The sequence below is a fragment of the Martes martes genome, assembly GCF_963455335.1.
Source record: "Martes martes genome assembly, chromosome: 4".
Classification (NCBI taxonomy): domain Eukaryota; kingdom Metazoa; phylum Chordata; class Mammalia; order Carnivora; family Mustelidae; genus Martes; species Martes martes.
The window spans coordinates 139,023,123-139,043,364 of NC_137891.1; the positions used below are offsets into that span (position 1 = coordinate 139,023,123).

A 20,242-nucleotide genomic window follows, 5' to 3' on the forward strand; every position below is an offset into this window, starting at 1 on the left:
TTTTAATACAAACTTTAAAAATTTCTATTTGAGAAAAAGGTTACTGAGTAACTGGTTGGGATAACAATCTATAGATCAGTTTAGAGGGAACCGTGATATTACCAATATTAAGTCTTCCGATTCACTGACATGGGACAGCTCTCCATTCGTAGGCATCTTTCATTTCCCACAGCAATATCTTTAGTTTTCATTGTTCTTACAAATTTTCTGTTAATTTATTGCTACATATTTCATGTTTGATGCTGTTGTAAATATAAATTTAAAAATTTTTTTTAAATATTCTTTTCCAATTGTTTGCTGCTTGTACACAAAAACAATTGATTTTTGCATATTGCCCTCTATCTTGTGACTATGCAAAGTTTATTAGTTTAATGATTGCTTTTTAGGGGGATTTTTCATATAAACACTCAGACAAAGAGAGACATTTTTACTTTTCCTTCCCATTTTATGCCCTTTTTTAATTTAATTTTTGAGAGAAAGAGAGAGAGAGCAAACGAGGTTTGGAAAAGAGGCAAAGGGAGACGGAGAATCTTAAGCAGGCCCACACCCAGCACAGGGCCCGACAGGAGCCCAGTGCAGGGACTCGATCTCACAGCCCTGAGATCATGACCCCAGCCAAAACCAAGAGTCAGATGCTTAACTGACCGAGCCACTCACGCACCCTCTTATACTCTTTTTTAAAAAAGCCCTAGCTGCACTAAACCTCCCATAAAATGTTTGAAGAGGCATAGTCAAGCCTTACTCTGACAATCTCTTTGTTTCAATTGGAGCTGTATTCCATTTTTATTTAACTATTACTGGCATTCAATTTAGATTTCTTACCTAGCTATTTGTTTTCTATTCACCTGTTTTTTCCCCCCTTTCCTGACATTTTTTGGCTTAATCAATGTTCTTAGAATTCCACTATAACTAAACTACTGACATTTCAGGTGTACTGTTTTGTATTTTTTTTTCTAAATAGTTGCTTTATGAATGACAATATTTTCCATAACTTATCACAGATGACTCAGGGTTACTGTTCTACTTCATGTAAAATGTAATGTAAAATTTCACTTAAAATGTATGTTTGAATAACCCCACAACTGTACTTTCATTCACTTCATACAGTCCTTTGTACTATTATCAAATATGTTGTATTTATGAACATTATAAACCCCACACTAAAATGTCATAATTTAACTTTTAAATAAAGTAAGAGAAAATATACAGTATTTTATTTACCCCACAGATTTACCAGTTGTTTTAACACTGTAGCTCTCAATGAGGAGCACTCTACTGGGTAGAGGACAAAGATACTATTAAATATCTTACAAGCACAGACAGAGAATTACCCAGCCCAGATGGCCAATAGAGCCAAGGCTGAGGAACTCTACCTTGAGAATAATGCACATTATTTTTATCTGGTTACTTTCAGGATACCCTCTTTAGAACTTAAGTTTTCATCATATTAACTGATGTGTCTAGGTAAAATATTTTTATTTATCCTGCTTTGCAGGGGTTGTGTCTGCGCCTGGTAGATCTGGAGGTTTTTTAAACCAAATTTAGGAAATTTTTTACCATTATTTTTTTCAAATATTTCATGTCACATTATCTTTTCCCTCTCCTCCTGGGACTGCAATTACCCATATTTTAGACTGCTTGGTATCATCCCTCAGGTCTTCAGGACCTGTTCATGGATTTCCATTGTCATTTCCATTCTCCATATTGAATTATTTTTGTCTTCATGTTAATTGAAAGTTTTTTTCCTGTTTTCTCCAATCTCTCCTAAGCCCATCCACCGTTTTGTTTCTTTCCCTGATACTACACTTTTCAGTTGGAGAGTTTCCATACTTCTTTTTTAGTTTATATTGCTTGCTGAAAATCCCTACCTGTTCATTATGACTTTATACTCCTTAGGTCCTCGAACAAATAATAGCTGCTTTAAATAAATCCTTGTCCACTAAAACCAACATCTGGGTCATCTTGGGGTCAGTTTCTGTTTATTGTTTTTCTTCTTAATTGTGGGTCCCGTTTCTTGTTTCTTCAATTATCTAGGAATTTCATATACTGATCAGAGATGATATATCATAAAGACCACAGATGTATAGCCTTCCTCTAAATATTGCTGATTTTTGTTGGAAGGAGGAGATAACTTTGCTGAATTCAAACTCAAACTTCTGTGCAGGGGAGGAACTGAGTCCCTTCTCAGTTAGGGACTTGGAATCTCCCTCATAAACATGGTTCAGAAGTCAGACAAGTGTGTCCTGGCCAAGTTGGGGCTCCTTCCTAAGCAACCCCCTTTTTCAGATAGTTCATGCTTACTTTCCAGCCTTGCTAAGGGTTCTCAACTCTGCTCTGACTCCGGCAGCCAACAAGAACCTGGACTATAGGTGGTATTAGGCAAAACGATAAATCTCGTCCATGGCAGTTTCCCTCTTTCAAGGACTAACTCCCCACTTCAGGTTCTGCCTGCTTTTGATCACACCCCAGGACCTTCAAACAGTTGTTTCTCTTTCATATTTAGTCCAGTTTTAATAATGGTTACCTACAGGGGGAATAATCTGATATAAGCAACTTTGCCAATATTGGAAGACCAGTTAGGATTTTTAAATGTACAGTTTTATTGGAAATAAAGATTATTGTATCCCTCTACACCTTGATATGTTCATCTCTCCTAATCCTTATGCACAGGGCTAACACAAAAGAAACAAAGAAATGGTTCCTACTAGACAAGACACTACTTCCATGCCTGAAGAAACTTCTCCATGGTATAATGAAAATTATGCAACCTTGGTTATCACAGAAATTGTTTGCCAACTGCATGAACTTACAAAGATGATTAAATTCTTTATGCTTTTCTACTTGTGTTATGGAGACAGTCCCACAGCCTTGTTAGAAAGGTTAAATGCTTACATTGCAAAGCATACAGCACATGGTAAAACCAAAACAAAAAATGTCAGGTTCTTTTCCTTAGACCTCTTCCTCCGTTCCAGCAGTGGAAATAGTAGGAATTTCTCAAACATGACTGCTCTTTTCCTAGTTACTTTATTTCATTAGTAACATCTAGTTAAGTTCACTTCCTGAGGAGGAAAGAACACAAGACTGAGATCAAATCTCACCTGATGAACACAACAAGGTAGAAGCAGGGACTATCCAGGGGGACGATAAATCCAGGGAAGACGCGCACCTCCACAGTGTCTCAGGGACAGCAAAGGTAGAAGCAGGAGGAAGACTGGCAATGTAAAAGGGATCTTTATCACAGAATTTCTCCATGTGTACATAGAAAAGGGTTTTTCTATGGATATAAGTATACAATAAACCACAGTAATCTAATAAGCAAAACTGCTGAGAAAAACAGAACATATTTCAAGAGTGAAATAAATGAAAAGGTAAGGAAAATATTAACTTAAAAAAATTAAATCATACAGGTCGGATGGGCAAATGGCAGAGTGGGAGGACCCTAAGTTTGCCTTGTCACCTGGATACAAATAGATAACATCTGTATCAGTGTAAGTAACCTAGGACATGACCTGAAGACTGGCAGAACTCCACAACTAAAGGCTGGAAGAGATCACAGTGAAGAAGGAGGAAGGGCAAAGACATGGTCTGGAGTGAAACGGACTGTGACTATCCTGGTAGGGAGGGAGCCAATGGTGCAGAGAAAGGCTGAAAACAGACTTTCACACTGGGGCACTCACAAATGAGGAGGATGAATCTCCATAATATTTGCTTTTGAAATTTAGAAGGCCAAATTTTGTGAGTTCTTAAAATCATCAGGACTTAAGATCTGGAATTTTAAAAATCAGCAAGCTCAGCTCTTGGAGAGCCTTGATGGTGTTAAGGAGCAGAGCCCCCACCCTTAAAAAGACAGGATGACAATGAGCCCAAGCAGATATGGTAAAGAACCAGCAGTTTGAAAACGCTGGGGCAGACAGGAAGGACAGTGATTTCTCATCTCAGAGCATGGCCCGGAGAGATAGGGATCATGGGGAGACCCCTCCAGGAACAAAGGAGCTGGCAGGCATCATTCCCTCCCCTGTGCCCAGCATAAACAACAGCTACCTGCAGGAACCAGAGCAGTATAAACACTCCTTACCTAACTTGTTTACATCAATCCACGCTCCCCCCCACTCCCCACCCCAACCTTCAGTGGATCCACCCTTCCTAGTCATACATCCCTCACTCCTGGCACTGTGGGCCTCTCCCCCAGAAGACCAGGGAACAACTGGGCTGAAGGAAAAAGAGGCCACGACTCAACAGCATAGCACATGCAACACACATAGAAGATACTCTCTAAAGCACCATGTCATGGGCAACAGGGAACACTGCATTGTGGGCACTAAAGGATCTATTCTTCATAAGGCTTTTATTGTTAAGAGCAAAAGAAGTAGCTGACTTTCCTAACAGAGAGAAATAGGCAAAGTCAAACAAAATGAGAAGATAGAGAAAAATGTCCCAAATGAAAGAACAGGACCAAACCAAGCAAGAGACCAAAGCAAAACATATATAATGTGCCTGATAGAGAATACAAAGTAATAATCACAAAGATACTCCCTGGACTGGAGAAAAGAGGACATCAGTGAGAACCTTAGCACAGAGACAAAAAAAAAAAGAGCCAATCAGGGACCAAGAACACAATAAATTAAATTAAAAATACATTTGATGGAATAAATAGGCTCGATGAAGCAGAGGAATGAACTAATGACATGGAACACGAGTAATGGAAAGTGACCAAGCTGAGCAAAGGAAAGGAAAGAAAATTATGCAAATTGAGAACTGTCATAGAGAACTCAGTGATTTTGTCAAGTGTAGTAACATTTGTATTACAGAGATCTCAGAAGGAGAGAAAGATAAGGGGGCAGAAAACTTATTTGAAGAAATAATAGCTGAAAACTTCCCTAATCCGGGGGAGGAAACAGATACCTGGATTCAGGAGGCACAAAGAACTTCCCTCCAAAATTCAACCAAAGGAGGTCCACACCAAGAAATAAAGTAATTAAAATGGCAAAAAGTAGCAATAAAGAAAAAGTTTTAAAAGGAACAAGAGAAAAGAAAACAGTTACATACAAGGGAAACTCCATAACATTATCAGGATTTTTCAATAGAAACTGCAGGACAGAAGAGACTGATAGGATATATTTAAAGTGCTAAAAGAAAATAAAAGTGCAACGAAGAATACTCTCTCCAGCAAGGCTATCATTCCGAATAGAAGAGAGTAAAGAGTTTCTCATACAAACGAAAACTAAAGGAGTTCATGACCATTAAACCAGTCCTATAAGAAATATTAAAGTTGAAAAACAAACTCTTTGAATGGAAAGGAAAACCATAGAGAGAGTGTGAAGAGTAAAAAACACAAAAGCAGTAAAAATAAATATATCTGTAAAAATTGGTCAAGGGTTCCTAAAATAAAAGGGTGTAAAATATGACACCATATACCTAAAATGTGGGGGGTCAGGTGTGGGGAGAGGAGTAAAGAATGGGTTTGAACTTAAGCAACTACCAACTTAATAGAAACTGCTATATGCAAAAGATACTATATGCAAACCTAACGGTAACCACAAATCAAAAACCAGTAATAGATCTGCAAAAGTAAAGAGAAAGAAATCCAAATGTATCTCTAAATAAAGCCAATAAACCATGAGAGAAAGCAAGAGAAGAATTAGAGAAAACCCATTTTTTAAAAAAATCAAAAAACTAGTAACAAAATGGCAATAATTACATGTCTATCAATAGTACTTTGAATGTAAATGGACTAAATGCTCCAAACAAAAGACACAGGGTGTCAGAATGGACTAAAAAACAAGACCCATCTATATGCTGCCTACAAGAGACTCATTTCAGACCAAAAGACATCTGCAGATTTAAAGTGAGGAGATGGAGAAACATTTATCATGCAAAACAAAGTCAGGGTAGCAGTGCTTATATCAGAAAAATAGACTTTAAAACAAAGACTGTAACAAGAGACAAAGAAGGACATTGTATAAGAATAAAGGGACGATCCAATAAGAGGATATAACAATTGTACGTATTTATGCAATCAACATGGGAGCACCCAAATACATAAAACTGTTAATAACAAACATAAAGGGAACAATTGATAGTAATACAATAATGGCAGGGGACCTTAACACCCCATTTGCATTGATGGACAGACCATCCAAACAGAAAATCAGTAAGGAAACAATTTGTTTTGAATGACTCATTGGACCAGATGGATTTAACAGACGTATTCAGAACATTCCATCCTAAAACAGCAGGATATACATTCTTTCAAGCACATATGGAACATTCTCCAGAACAGATCACATATTAGGCCACAAAACAAGTCTCAACAAATTAAAAAAACTGAAGGTATACCATGCATCTTTTCTGACCACAACACTATGAAATTAGAAATTAACCGCAAGAAATAATCTGGAAAGAGCACAAATACTTGAGAGGTTAAAATAACATGCTATTAAACAATGAATGGGTCAACCAAGAAATTAAAGAAAAATCAATAATTACATGAAAACAAATGAAAATGAAAATAGAATGGTTCAAAATCTTTGGGATACAGCAAAAGTGGTTCTAAGAAGAAAGTTTACAGCAACACAGCCCTACCTTAAAAAGCAAGAAAAATCACAAACACCCTTACATTATACCTAAAGAAGCTAGAAAAAGAACAAACCCAAATCCCAGCAAAAGGTAGGAGTAAAGATTAGAGCAGAAATAAATGATACAGAAACTAAAAAAAAAAAAAAAAAAAAAAAAAAAAAAGCACAGATCAATGAAGTCAGGAGCTTTCAGAAGATCAATAAAATTGATAAACCCTTAGCAAGACCCATGAGAGAGAGCAAGAGAACCAAATAAACAAAATTACTAATGAAAGAGGAGAAGTAACAACCAACACCATAGAAATACAAACAATTCTAAAAGAATATTATGAAAGCCTATATGTCAACAAATTGGGCAACTTAGGAGAAACGGATAAATTCCTAGAAACATATATTCTACTAAAACTAGGCTAGGGAAAAATAGAAAATCTGAACAGACCAGGTACTGGTAAGGAGATTGAATCAGTAACCAAAACACTCCCCAAAAATAAAAGTCCAGGACCAGAAGGTTTTACAGGCGAACTCTACTAAACATTTTAATTTTTGAATTTTTATTTTTTTCCTACTAAACATTTGAAAGAGAGTTAATATTGATCCTTCTCAAACTAGTCCAAAAAATAGAAGAGTAAGGAAAACTTCTCGATCCTTTCTATGAGGCCAATATCACCCTGATACCAAAATGAGATAAAGATACCACAAAAAAATTAATAAATAAAAGAGAGAGAGAATTACAGGCCAGTATCTCTCATGAATATAGATGCAAAAATCCTCAACAAAATGTTAGAAAACTGAATCCAATAAAATATATTTAAAAAATCATGTACCACAATCAAGTGGAATTTATTCCCAGATGAAAGGGTGGTTCAATATTCATAATCATGGTGATATGTCACATCAGTAAAAGAAAGGATAAAAACCATAAGATCATTTCAATAGATGCAGAAAAAGCATTTGACAAAGTACAACATCCATTCATAATAAAAACTTCTCTGCAAAGTAGGTCTAGAGGGAACGTATGTCAAGATAATAAAGGCCTTATTTGAAAAATCCACAGCAAATATCACACCTAATGGGGAAAAACTGAGAGCTTTTCCCTTAAGATCAAGAACAAGACAAGTATGTCCACCCTCACCAGTTTTATTCAACATAGAACTGCAAGTCCTTGCCACAGCATTAAGACAACATAAAGAAATAAAAGTCATCTAAATTGGTGAGGAAGAAGTAAAACCTTCACTATTTGCAGATGACATGACACTATATATAGAAAACATTAAAGATTGCACCAAAAAGCTACTAGAACTGATAAATTTAGTTAAGTTGCAGGATATAAAATCAGTGTACAGAAACCGGTTGGATTCCTATACATTAATAATGAAGTAGCAGAAACTGAAAATAAGAAAACAATCCTATTGGGGCGCCTGGGTGGCTCAGTGGGTTAAAGCCTCTGCCTTCGGCTCAGGTCATGATCCCGGGGTCCTGGGATCGAGCCCCGCATTGGGCTCACTGCTCGGCAGGGAGCTTGCTTCCTCCTCTCTCTCTGCCTGCCTCTCTGCCTACTTGTGATCTCTGTCTGCCAAATAAATAAATAAAATCCTTAAAAAAAAAAAAAGATCCTATTTACAATTGCACCAAGTACATTAAATATCTAGGAATAAACTTAACCAAAGAAAGACCTGAATTCTGAAAACTACAAAATATTGATGAAAGAAACTCAAGACAATACAAAGAAATGGAAGACATTCCATGCTCATAGATAGGAAGAACCAAGACTGTTAAAATGTCCATACTACCCAAACCAAAATACAGGTTTAATCAATCCCTCTTAAATACCAAGAGTACTTTTCACAAAACCAGAACAAACAATCCTAAATTTTTTAGGAACCACAAAGGACCTCAAATAGTCAAAGCAGTCTTGCAAAAGAAAAACAAAACTGGAGGTATCACGATCCAGATTTCAATTTATATTATAAAGTGGTAGTGATTAAAATAGTATGGTATTGGCATGAAAACAGACACACAGATCAATAGAATAGAACAGAAAGCCTGGAAATAAACCCACAACTAATCTTCAACAGAGGAGGAATATATACACAATGGGAAAAGACAGTCTCTTCAACAAATGGTGATGGGAGAACCACAGCAACAGGCAAAAGAATGAAACTGGACCACTTTATTTCATCATACACAAAAATAGACTCAAAATGCATTAAAGATCTAAATGTGAGGCCTGAAACCATAAAAATCCTTTAAGAGAGCACAGGCAGTAATCTCTCTGACACTGGCCACATCAATACTGTTCTAAATGTCTCCTGAGGCAAGAGAAATAAAAGCAAAAATAAATAACTGGGACTACACCAAAATAAAAAGCTTTTGCACAGCAAAGGAAGCAATCAACAAAACTAAAAGGCAACCTACTGAATGGGAGAAGATATTTGCAAATGACATATCTGATAAAGGGTTAGTATCCAAAATACATAAAGAGGGACACCTGGGTGGCTCAGTTGGTTAAGCAGCTGCCTTCGGCTCAGGTCATGATCCCAGCGTCCTGGGATCGAGTCCCACATCGGGCTCCTTGCCCCGCAGGGAGCCTGCTTCTCCCTCTGCCACTCTGTCTGCCTATGCTCGCTCGCGCTCTCTCTCTCTCTGACAAATAAATAAAATCTTTAAAAAAAAAAAAATACATAAAGAACTGATACAACTCAACACACAACAAAACCAAATAACCCATTTAGAAATGGGCAAAAGACATGAAAAGACATTTCTCCAAAGAAAACATACAGATGGATAACATACATATGAAAAGATGTTCAACATCACTTATCATCAGAGAAATGCAAATTATAACTACATGAGATATCACCTCCCACCTGTCACAATGGCTAAAACAGAAAAACACAAGAAACACCAAGTATTAGCAAGGATATGAAGAAAAAGGAAGCCTTGTGCACTGTTGGTGGGAATGCAAACTGGTACGGCCAATCTGGAAAACAGTATGGAGATACCTCAAAATGTTAAACATAGAACTACTGTATAATCCAGGAGTTATACCACTGGGTATTTACCCCCCCAAATACAAAAGCACTAAGTAAAGGGATATGTGCACCTTTATGTCTATTGCAGCATTATTTATTAATAGCCAAACTACAAAAGCAGCCCAAACTATGGAAGTGTCCATCAATAGATAAATAAAAAAGATGTGGTATATACATGCAATGGAATATTATTCAGCCATAAAAAAGAACAAAATCTTGCCATTTGCAACAACATGGATAGAGCTAGACTGTATTAAGCTAAGCAACAGAAGTCAAAGAAAAACAAATGCCATATGATCTCACTCATTCCATATGTGGAATTTAAGAAACAAAACAAATGAGCAAAGGGAAAGAGACAAATCAAGAAACAGACTCCTAACTATAAGTAACAAACTGATGGTTATGGTGGGGGGGGGGCATGGGGGATGGGGAGTAAAGAGTATGCTTATCATGATAAAATAAAGTGATAAAAAAATTAAAAAGCTATATAAAAAGTTAAATTATACATGTTTAAAAAAATTTTTTTAAGTTTATTGTGCTTCCTATTTATGAAAGTAAGTTTTGCTCCTTGTAAAGGAACAAAAAATTAGAATTATACAGGACCATAATTTATAAATTCTTAAAATTAACAATAGATTATAAAATATTTACTATGTGTTTACATAGTGTTTTACTTGATCTTTACTATGCATTGTATTTCTGGAATAAATAACATGATTTATGTACTTAGTATTAAAAATTGTTGGAAATTTAGGCTGTTTCTAATTTACAGAACTAACAATTTACACATTTTACAGATCTCTGATAATTTCCTTGGGTTTTGTCATCTGTAAATATAATTAGCATACAATTAATGTCAATTAATGTCCTCACCTTGATTTCTTAAAATGTGAATAAAGGAACAAAAATGGAGTCTTATGAAACATATGAGGGAATGCTTTCCAGGTTGTATTCATGATTACTGTTCCTTGGATATAGGTCTGTTGGTACCTAATTACATCACCTTCCAACCTATATTTCTCCATCTTTCCCACAGCTATATAAGAGGCTTTATTACATATTACTCTAATATCCAGCTGCACCATTCTTACAGAATCTATTTCACCTGTGTTTCTAGTACCCTATCATAAAAGTGTAAGGAAGCATCGATTGTTCCAAGTGAATTCACACAGGTTTTCTGTTCTAAAGGTTATTAGAGAGAGATGAGGCAAACACAGGTGCTCCAAGGAAATCAAAGTGGAAACACTGCTGCCGCAGATAGGGCAGAGCTGAGAAGTAGCTGATGTGCTGAGAAATAAGGAAGAATCAGAATCAGGATAGTTCATTACAAGACTCCCAGGATTATATCATTATATACTGCTAACATCATATATACTCTCAGCTTAAGCCATTGAGAATAACTTGAAGGAGAAAAGGCCAAAGTAAAATTGACATATTTAAGTAATGGTACAATATACCTTTGGAATATAATATTTTTTATGTTAGTGATTGATTGGTTTAAATGTTAGCCTAACAGCGCCCATCATTATGGTCGTGTGTCTGTAATCAGTAAGCAGTGGTGAAGAACAGGGGCATTTCCTTGAGTTCCTTAGTCAGGTGTACATTGGTATCAACCATAAGTCAGCAGTTTTTCTGAAAAGAGCCAGTAAATATTTAATAAATATTTAATCTTATGGGTCATATGGTCTCTGTTGCAGCTATTCAATCTACTGTTGTGGCATAATAGCAACATAGACAATATGTAAATGAATGGACATGGCTGTATCCAGTAGAACTTTACTTACAAAACAGGTGGTGGGCTGGATTTGGTCTATAATTTGTTGACCACTACTGTAAACACCAAGAGGTAAATATCTAGCATCAATATCTAGGTAAATATCAATGTCTTGAATATGTCCTAAAATCCCAAATGAGCAAGGAATATTGTGTAGATGAGTGCAATTTTACTTTCCTATGATATCATAGGAATCACATTTTCATATTCAATGAACTCAATATATGGTTGAACCAATTTTTCTAGATACCATCAAAACTTGAGGATCACTTACCTGTGCATAATCACCAAAAGGTTGAGAATAAGAAATGCACTTTTCCAATGTGTGTTGTGATTCATTTCCCTGAGAGATTGCATCCAGAATATTGCTTGCAATTCCAGTCTTCTGCAGAGTGGTTTTACTTGCAGGGGCTAAAGTCAAATTTCAATATTTTTAGCTAAAATTTGTTTTGTTATAAATTATAAACAAAGTACAAAACTCATTAATTCAACATGTACCCAAACAACACAGATTTTCATTTGCCTGCATATAGCTATAGTTCTTATCCCCCAGGGGGAGGATATATAGTATATGATGTTGTCTTGTTCATTTAAAGCAACTGAACGTGGAAGTTTGCCCAACGGATAAGTAATTTTGATGGAAACATTTTTAAGATACATGTCTAATCTATAAAAGAAGGCAAACAAAATGTAAGCTAATCTTTCTTATTAATGAAATAGTTGTAACCATCAATTTTAGACCAGGTAAAAAATGCAGTGGGTATAGGAGAAGCACATTAAATTTTTTTTCTGGCTCTTTTAAAAAATTACAAATTAATGTCGAGGTACAAGAGGATACTTTATAAAATACAGAGCATATATATTATTTCATTTCTTTTAACTCCATTCTTTTTTCCCCAGAGGTAACAGTTTAGAATTTATTTTCCCAGATTTACTGTATGCATTTACACATTAAATATGTACATGTAAGAATATATAGTTTAAAAAAAAGAATATATAGTTTTAAACAAACATAAATGGAATCATTTTAGGCACATGTTGGCTTTTTCTACTTAATTCGCTTTAGAGATCATTTCATATTAGTACATTTGGCTCTCCCTCAACTGTAACAAAAAGTTGTATTGTATTCCATTTTATGATGAACTTTTATTTAACCATTCCCCTATTGAGGAATATTAAGGCACTTTTCAGTTACACTATTGACAATCAACACTGTAGTGAATGTCCTAGTGCCTAGAACACACCACATTTGTGATTTTCTCTTAAAACTATATTTAATAATTTACCTTAATTGAAGGCCTGTTAAAGTCTTCCAAAAAAGTAAATAAGAGTTCAACTTCTGCTTATTATCATTAGCTTACAGTTTTGGGGGGATAGTTTGCAAATATTCTGGATATATGAGATATGTAGAGGTTTAAATCTCTATTTTAGAAATAGATTTAGAATACAAATGATTCTATATGTATTGTACAGCATTATAGTATTGCCAATAATTCCCTTGCCAGATTTTCTATTATGACTCAATAATTCAATAAATTGATTATATTCTTAATAAAATATTACAAAAGATGTTTCCTTAAATAGTTAGAATACCTTTTAAGTATCTTAATTTTAGTTATTCTTTAATTTAAAGATGAGGTCATAATTTAGGCTTTCATGGCCAATAAGCATTATTTGCTTCCATTTAATTAGAGTAAGACTGATTATGGGAAGTATTTAATAAAACTCCAAAATATGAATACTGAGCTCTTACTTACATGATAAGCACACACTGGGCAACACACTTGCCAAGTTCAGGTATGGATTTTTACTGAGCCGTATTTCTTTTGGTGGTTCTCCCAATAGTGAAGTCTGATTCTTAGAGGCCGCCTATTTATCAAAAATAAAACAGTAGGTGTTTAATCAGAGGTACAGGAAAATATAAATGCAGAAAAAGTAGAGAAATACTTACTCTTCAGTAAATCTAGTCTAGTGTAGTAAAAATCTGTGGAACCCAATGTTTGAACATATGAAGTTATGGAGTATTTCTGGATAGTGATTAAAATGATCACACTTCACCTATTTTTTCAATTAGTTTTTTTTTAAACTACCCTAGAACTTTAGAACTGAGAGAATTAAAGGCATTCTTGTAAATTCTTTTCATTGGAACTAGGAGAGAATTACTTCACAAGCAAAAGCAAATCCCATACCTTATTTCCAGAAATACTGTTATCTACATTTTCCTACTAAGAGTTTTATTTTTATAGTATATGGTTACAGCCAAATGATAAAGGAAAGCTTATTGATTTCTGGTTCTAAAAGTAATACAAAACAAAATAAGTGGATTTAATAAAATCAAAATCCACATTTAGAAGATAACCCTAAAAATTCACATTTCTTAAAAATATATCAGTAAATTCTATATAATTAAGTGTAAGGGTTCTAGCATTTCTTTAACAGAAGAAAAAGGCTGATTCTTCAGATCATTTTGTTTTGTACTGATGGAATTTTTTACTTTTCAACTCTGTTGGTAAAAATATTTTTTTAAAAAAGACATTTTAGGTTACTATAATTAAAGCTAGAAGCTAAGTTTTCATTTCTAGTTAATTTTTGTTTTGTTCCCTGAACAGAATGAAATATAATATCAAGTGCTTATTTCTATATTTGAGAAACAACTCAATAAACAACTCCTTTTATTTCTTCCTTATCTGGTCAATATTATTGTATTTGGATTGAGAAATCTGTCCTGTACATCTTCATAAGACTCAAAGAAGTCCAGATTTGCTTGTGATTGGTAAATCACAGATACAGATGTATTTATTCAAAGATGTTTACAGAATGTTTACCATGCTCCAGGTGCTGTGATAAGCATTGATAATACTAAAATGAGTAGGACAAGAATACTATCATTAAGAAATTCACAATTAAGGGGGGCCTGAGTAGCTCAGTGGGTTAAAGCCTCTGCCTTCAGCTCAGGTCATGATCCCAGGGTTCTGGGATCAAATCCTGAGTCGGGCTCTCTGCTCAGCATGGAGTCTGCTTCCCCCTCTCTCTCTACCTGCCTCTCTGCCTGCTTATGATCTCTGTCCATCAAATAAATAAATACAATCTTTAAAAAAAAAAAAAGGAAAAAATTCACAGTTAAGTAGATATGATAGCTCAAAAGGAGTCTAAGATGGAAACATAAAATTCTAGGTAGGCGCTAACAACAGTACATATTTGCCAAAGGAAAATGTATAGCATGATGAAAGACGGTGCCCTAGAGAGAATTCAAAGACTGAGAAAACGTAGCCAGGAAGGTACTCTAAGATTTTGTCTCTAAAGTACTTAGATTGCCAAGATAATCAGATTCTATCCTATCAGGTTTCTCAACTCTAGCTATGAAAGAAAATAACTTACAAAATTAAAAAAAAAAATACAGTGTATCAACAACAAAAAAAGCCCTGGACCAAATGGCTTCACTGGGTAATTCAATGAAATATTTATTTTTAAATTTAAAATCAATTAATTAACATAGTGTATTATTAGTTTCAAAGGTAGAGTTTAGTGATTCATCAGTTGCATACAACACCCAGTGCTCATTCCATCAAGTGGCCTCCTTAATGACCATCACACATTTACTCCATCACTCCCCCCACCCCACCACCACTTTCCCTCCAGCAACACTGTTTCCTGGAATTAAGAGTCTTTTATGGTTTGTCTTCCTCTCTGATTTTGTCTTATTTTATTTTTCCTTCGCTTCCTCTATATTTATCTGCTTTGTCTCTTAAATTCCACATATGAGTGAAATCATATATTTGTCTTTCTCTGACTTATTTCACTCAGCATAACACCCTCTAGTTCCATCCATGTCATTGCAAATGTTGAGATTTCATTCTTTTTGATGGCTCAGTAGTATTCTACTGCCTATGCATGTGTGTACACACACACACACACCCCGTTTCTTTATCCATTCATCTGTTGATGGACATCTGGGCTCTTTCCATATTTTGGCTATTATGAACATTGCTGCTATAAGCATTGGGGTGCATGTGCCCCTTCAAATCACTATTCAATAAAACATTTAAAGAGGAATTAATGCCAATTCTTCTCAAACTCTTCCACAAAACTGAAGGAGAATACTTTCAGCATTGTTCTAGTACCAAAGCCAGAGAGACACCACAAAAAAGAAAGAGAACCACAGATAAATATCCCTTATAAATACTGGTGCCAAAACCATCGATAAAACACTAGCAAACCAAACTGAGTAGATTATTAAAGGGATTATACATCATAACCAACTGGGATTTACTCCTAAAATGCAAGGACGATTCAATGTACAAAAGTCATTCAACATAATACACTATATGAACAGAATGGAGAAAAAAAAGTCACCTCAACTGATGCAGAAAAAGCATTTGACAAAATTTAACATGCTTTCATGATTAAAATTCAATGCACTCAGGGGACCTGGGTGGCTCAGTCAGTTAAACATCTGCCTTCAGCTCAGATCATGATCTCAGGCTCCTGGGATTGAGCCCCGCATTGCACTCCATGCTCAGCAAGGAGGGTGCTTCTCCCTCTCTCTCTTCTGCTCCCCCTGATTGTGTGCTCTCTCTCATTCAAATAAACAAATAGTCTTTAAAAAACAAAATAAAATTAAACACACTCAGCAAAGTTAGCACATAAGGAAGCTACCTTAATAAAACAGAAGTTATATATGAAGTCAACATCATACTCAATAGTGAAAGACTGAAATCTTCCCCTCTAACATCAAGAACAAGACAAAGCTGTCTGCTTTCACCACTTCTGTTCAACATAATATTGGATGTTTTAGTCAGAGCAAATAAGTAGGAAAAAGAAAAAAAAGACATCCAAACCAGAGTGGAAGAAGTAAAGTGATTTCTGCTTGTGAATGCATGAAAACCCTAAATGCTACACATACACAAACTGTTAGACTAAATGAATTCAGCAAAGTTGCAGGATATAAAATCAACATACAAAAATCAGTTGCATTTCTATACACTAACAATGAACAATCCAAAAGGAAAATTAAGAAAACAATTCCATTTACAACAGAATCAAAAAGGATAAAATATTTAAGAATTAACTGAACAAAAAAAAAGGAGTGACTGAACCAAGGAAGAAAAATACTCACTAAAAACTACACAACATGGCTGAAAGTGATATTTAAGCAGAATCTCAATAAAGTGAGGGATTAAGCCCTGAAAATATCTAAGACTGCACTGTCCACCATGGTAGCAACTAGCTACACATGACTACTGAGCCTAAGAAATAGTAGACAGTTTAAACTGAGATGTATGGTGGAATGTAAAATATATACTAAATTTCAAAGAGTTAGTACCAAAGAATGTAAAATATCTTAATAGTTCAGTATATATTACATTTTGAACTAATATTTTGAAATATGCTGTATTAAATATTAAAAATATTTAAAAACAAAACAAAATAGGGGCACCTGGGTGGCTCAGTTGCTTGAGCATCCAATTCTTGGTTTCAGCTCAGGTCATGATCTTGGGGTCCTGAGATCAAGCCCTGTGTGGGGCTCTGTACTCAGTGTAGAGTCTGCTTGAGATTCTCTCTCTCCCCCTGCCCCTTTCCCAGCTCTCTAAATCTTTAAAAACATTTTTTAAAACATTGCTGGATTAAAAGACATAAATAAAAGGAAAGTTATCCCATGTTCATGGATTAGAAGACATATTGTTAAAATGTCAGCATTAACCAGAGTGATGTAGAAATTCAGTATAGTCCCTATCAAAATTCCAACTTTTTCTGCAGAAAAAGAAAAATCCACCCTAAAATGCATGTGGAATTTCAAGGGACCCCAAATAGTCAAAACAATGTTGAAAAAGGTGAAAAATAGGAACAAGAATGGAAGGCTCATACTTTGTGATTTCAAACTTACTACAAAGCTACAGTAATCTCAACAGTGTAATACTGGCATAAAGACAGACATACAGACAAATGGAATAGAATAGAAAACCCAGAAGTCAGTCCCTGTATATGTGCTTAAATGACTTTTGTCAAAAGTGTCAAGATTATTCAATGGGGAAAGGACAGTATTTTCAACAAAAATGCTGGCAAATCTGGATATCACATGTGAAGGGATAAAGTGGATTCTCACCTTACACCACATACAAAAATTAACTCAAAGGTCAAAGACCTAAATGCAAGAGCTAAAATTATAAAACTCTTAAAAGCTTAGGTAGAATGTTTCATGATATTGAATTTGCCAATAGTTTTTTGGGTCTGACACTAAAAGCAGAAGCAGAAAGAGAAAAAGAGAGACAGAAAGAAAGAAAAAAAAATGTAGATCACATGTAGATCTAAATGTAGATCACAAAACAAGTCTGAATAAATATAAGAATATTGAAATCATATCAAGTATTCCTGTGACCACAATGGTATGAAACTAGAAATGAATCACAGGAGGGAAACTGGAGAATTCAGAGATACATAGAAATTAAACAACATACTCCTGAACAACTGACAGGTTAAAGAAATCAAAAGAGAAGTCAAAAAATATCTTGAGACTAATGAAAATGGAAATATAGCATATCAAAACTTATGGAATACAGCAAAAAGCAGTCCTAAGAGGGAAGTTTATAGCAATGCCTACAAAAAGAAAGAAAAAAAAGATCTCAGACAACTTAACATTACACATCAAGGAACTAGAAAAAGAAAAACAAACTAAACCCACAATCAGCAGAAAGGGGATAATAATAAAGATTAGAACAGAAATAAAAGAGACTAGAAAAATCCATTAAACTAAGTGTTAGGGTTTTGAAGAGATAAACAAAATAGAGAAACCTTTAACTAGACTAACCAAGAGAAAAAGAGAGAATACAAATAGTTACAAATGAAAGAGGAGACATTAAAACTGATACCACAGAAATATGAAGGATCATAAGAGACTATTACCAAGAAATACATGCCAACAAATTGGATAACCCAGAAAAAAAATGGATAAATTCGCAGAAACTTACAACATACCAAGAACAATCATAAAGAAATAAAAAATCTTATCAGACCAATAGTGATATAAGAAGTAATCAAAAACCTTCCAAGAATGAAAATATCAGGACCAGATGGCTACACTGGTGAATTCTACCAGACATTTATTTAAAGAAAAATTAATGCCCAACAAAGCCAGATAAGAACTCTACAAGAAAATAAAACTACAGACCAAGATCCCTAATGAACACAGATGCAAAAGTCCTCAACAAAATATTAGCAATCCAAATTACAACAATACATTGACTATATACGACTGTATACAATGATACGTAGACTGTACGTCATGATCAAATGAGATAGCTCAGAAATAAACGCACACATATATAGTCAACGAATCTTTGACAAGTGAGTCAAGAATTCACAATGGGAAAGGACAGTTTCTCTAATAAGCGGTGTTGGGAAAACTGGATGTCCACACACTAAAGAATGAAACTGGACCAGGATCTTAAACCATATATAAGAATTCACTCAAACCGGATTAGACGTAAAGATAAGACCTGAAGCCATAAAACCCCTAGAAGAAAATAAAAGGGAAAATTTTCTTGACATTAGTCTTGGCAATGATTTTTTGGACATGACACCGAAAGTACAGGCAACAAAAGCAAAAATAAACAAGTGGGACTACATCAAACTAAAAAGCTTCTGTACAGCAAAGGAAACCATCAACAAAATAAAAAGACAGTCTATTGAATGGGAAAAAACTGATACAGCCATAGAGGGAAACAGTACAGAAGTTCCTCAAATAATAAAAAATAGAATTACCATATGATTCAGTAATCCCATTTCTGGGTATATATTCACAGGAAATGAAATCACTATCTCAAAGGGATAGTGCACTCCCATGTTCACTGCAGCACTATTCCCAACAGCCAAGACATGAAAACATCAGTGCTCTTTGATGGATGAATAAAGAAAATGTGTGTATATATTCAGCATTTAATAAGAAGGAAATCTTGCTATTTGTGATAACATGGATGGACCTTGAGGGCATTATGTTAAGTGAAAAAAGTCAAATAGAGGGGCGCCTGGGTGGCTCAGTGGGTTAAAGCCTCTGCCTTCGGCTCAGGTCATGATCCCAGGGTCCTGGGATCGAGCCCCGCATCGGGCTCTCTGCTCAGCGGGGAGCCTGCTTCCTCCCTTCTCTCTCTCTGCCTGCCTCTCTGCCTACTTGTGATTGTCTGTCAAATAAATAAATAAAATCTTAAAAAAAAATAAATGCAGGTCTAAAAACCTAAAGCCACATTAAACCAATTATGTTTAGCAAAGTCAAAACTCTTGTTACATTCTTGGAAAACCTACTTGAACTGGTTCAAACCCCTACTGTCAGAAAAACAATTCTACAACAGTCTGTACCACTGCTCACTTGGGGTCTGCTTAACTATGTTCAACTTTTTCTTTGTTTGAAAGCTTTAGCCGCTCTTTGTTATATTAAGCCTAAATTCGCTTTATTGTATGTCATACTTATTGGCCTAGGTCTGCCTATTGACAAAACACAAAATGCCATGTGACTAGTCTGAGGGTATATTTCTTTAATGTATACAGCTGGTCCTCCCTTTCTGAGTTACATGTAACCATTTCCCTCAATTCTTTCCCCAGAACCTGTTTTCCAGGCCCTGGGCCACTTTGGCTGTTTTTTTCCTGATAGACTCTGCCCATTATGTGAATCACCTCAAATCAAGCTTTTCTGAAGATCTGGTGCTCTCTGTCCAAAAAGATACAGCATATTCATATATGAGTTTTATTTGTTTAGTTTTCAATAACCCAGGAAATTAATACTGCAGGTAAATTTTAAAAATTTATTCTAGAAGGATTCCCTTAGCTTTCTCAATGAACAGTTACAGAACCTTCTATCCATACTTGCTGCT

The 20,242-nt window shown here is 35.1% G+C and overlaps 1 protein-coding gene across 1 annotated transcript in view; it reads right to left on the reverse strand.

The window, feature by feature from the left end:
• The window catches only part of RAVER2 (ribonucleoprotein, PTB binding 2), a gene marked incomplete at its 5' end in the record, with an annotated part of 90,795 nt that overhangs the window by 16,414 nt on the left and 54,139 nt on the right, over positions 1–20,242 (reverse strand). Inside the window, 2 exons of the mRNA XM_080801692.1 lie at positions 11,656–11,792; positions 13,139–13,250. Coding sequence (XP_080657818.1) covers positions 11,656–11,792; positions 13,139–13,250 — 249 coding nt within the window. The remainder of the gene's footprint in view (positions 1–11,655; positions 11,793–13,138; positions 13,251–20,242) is intronic.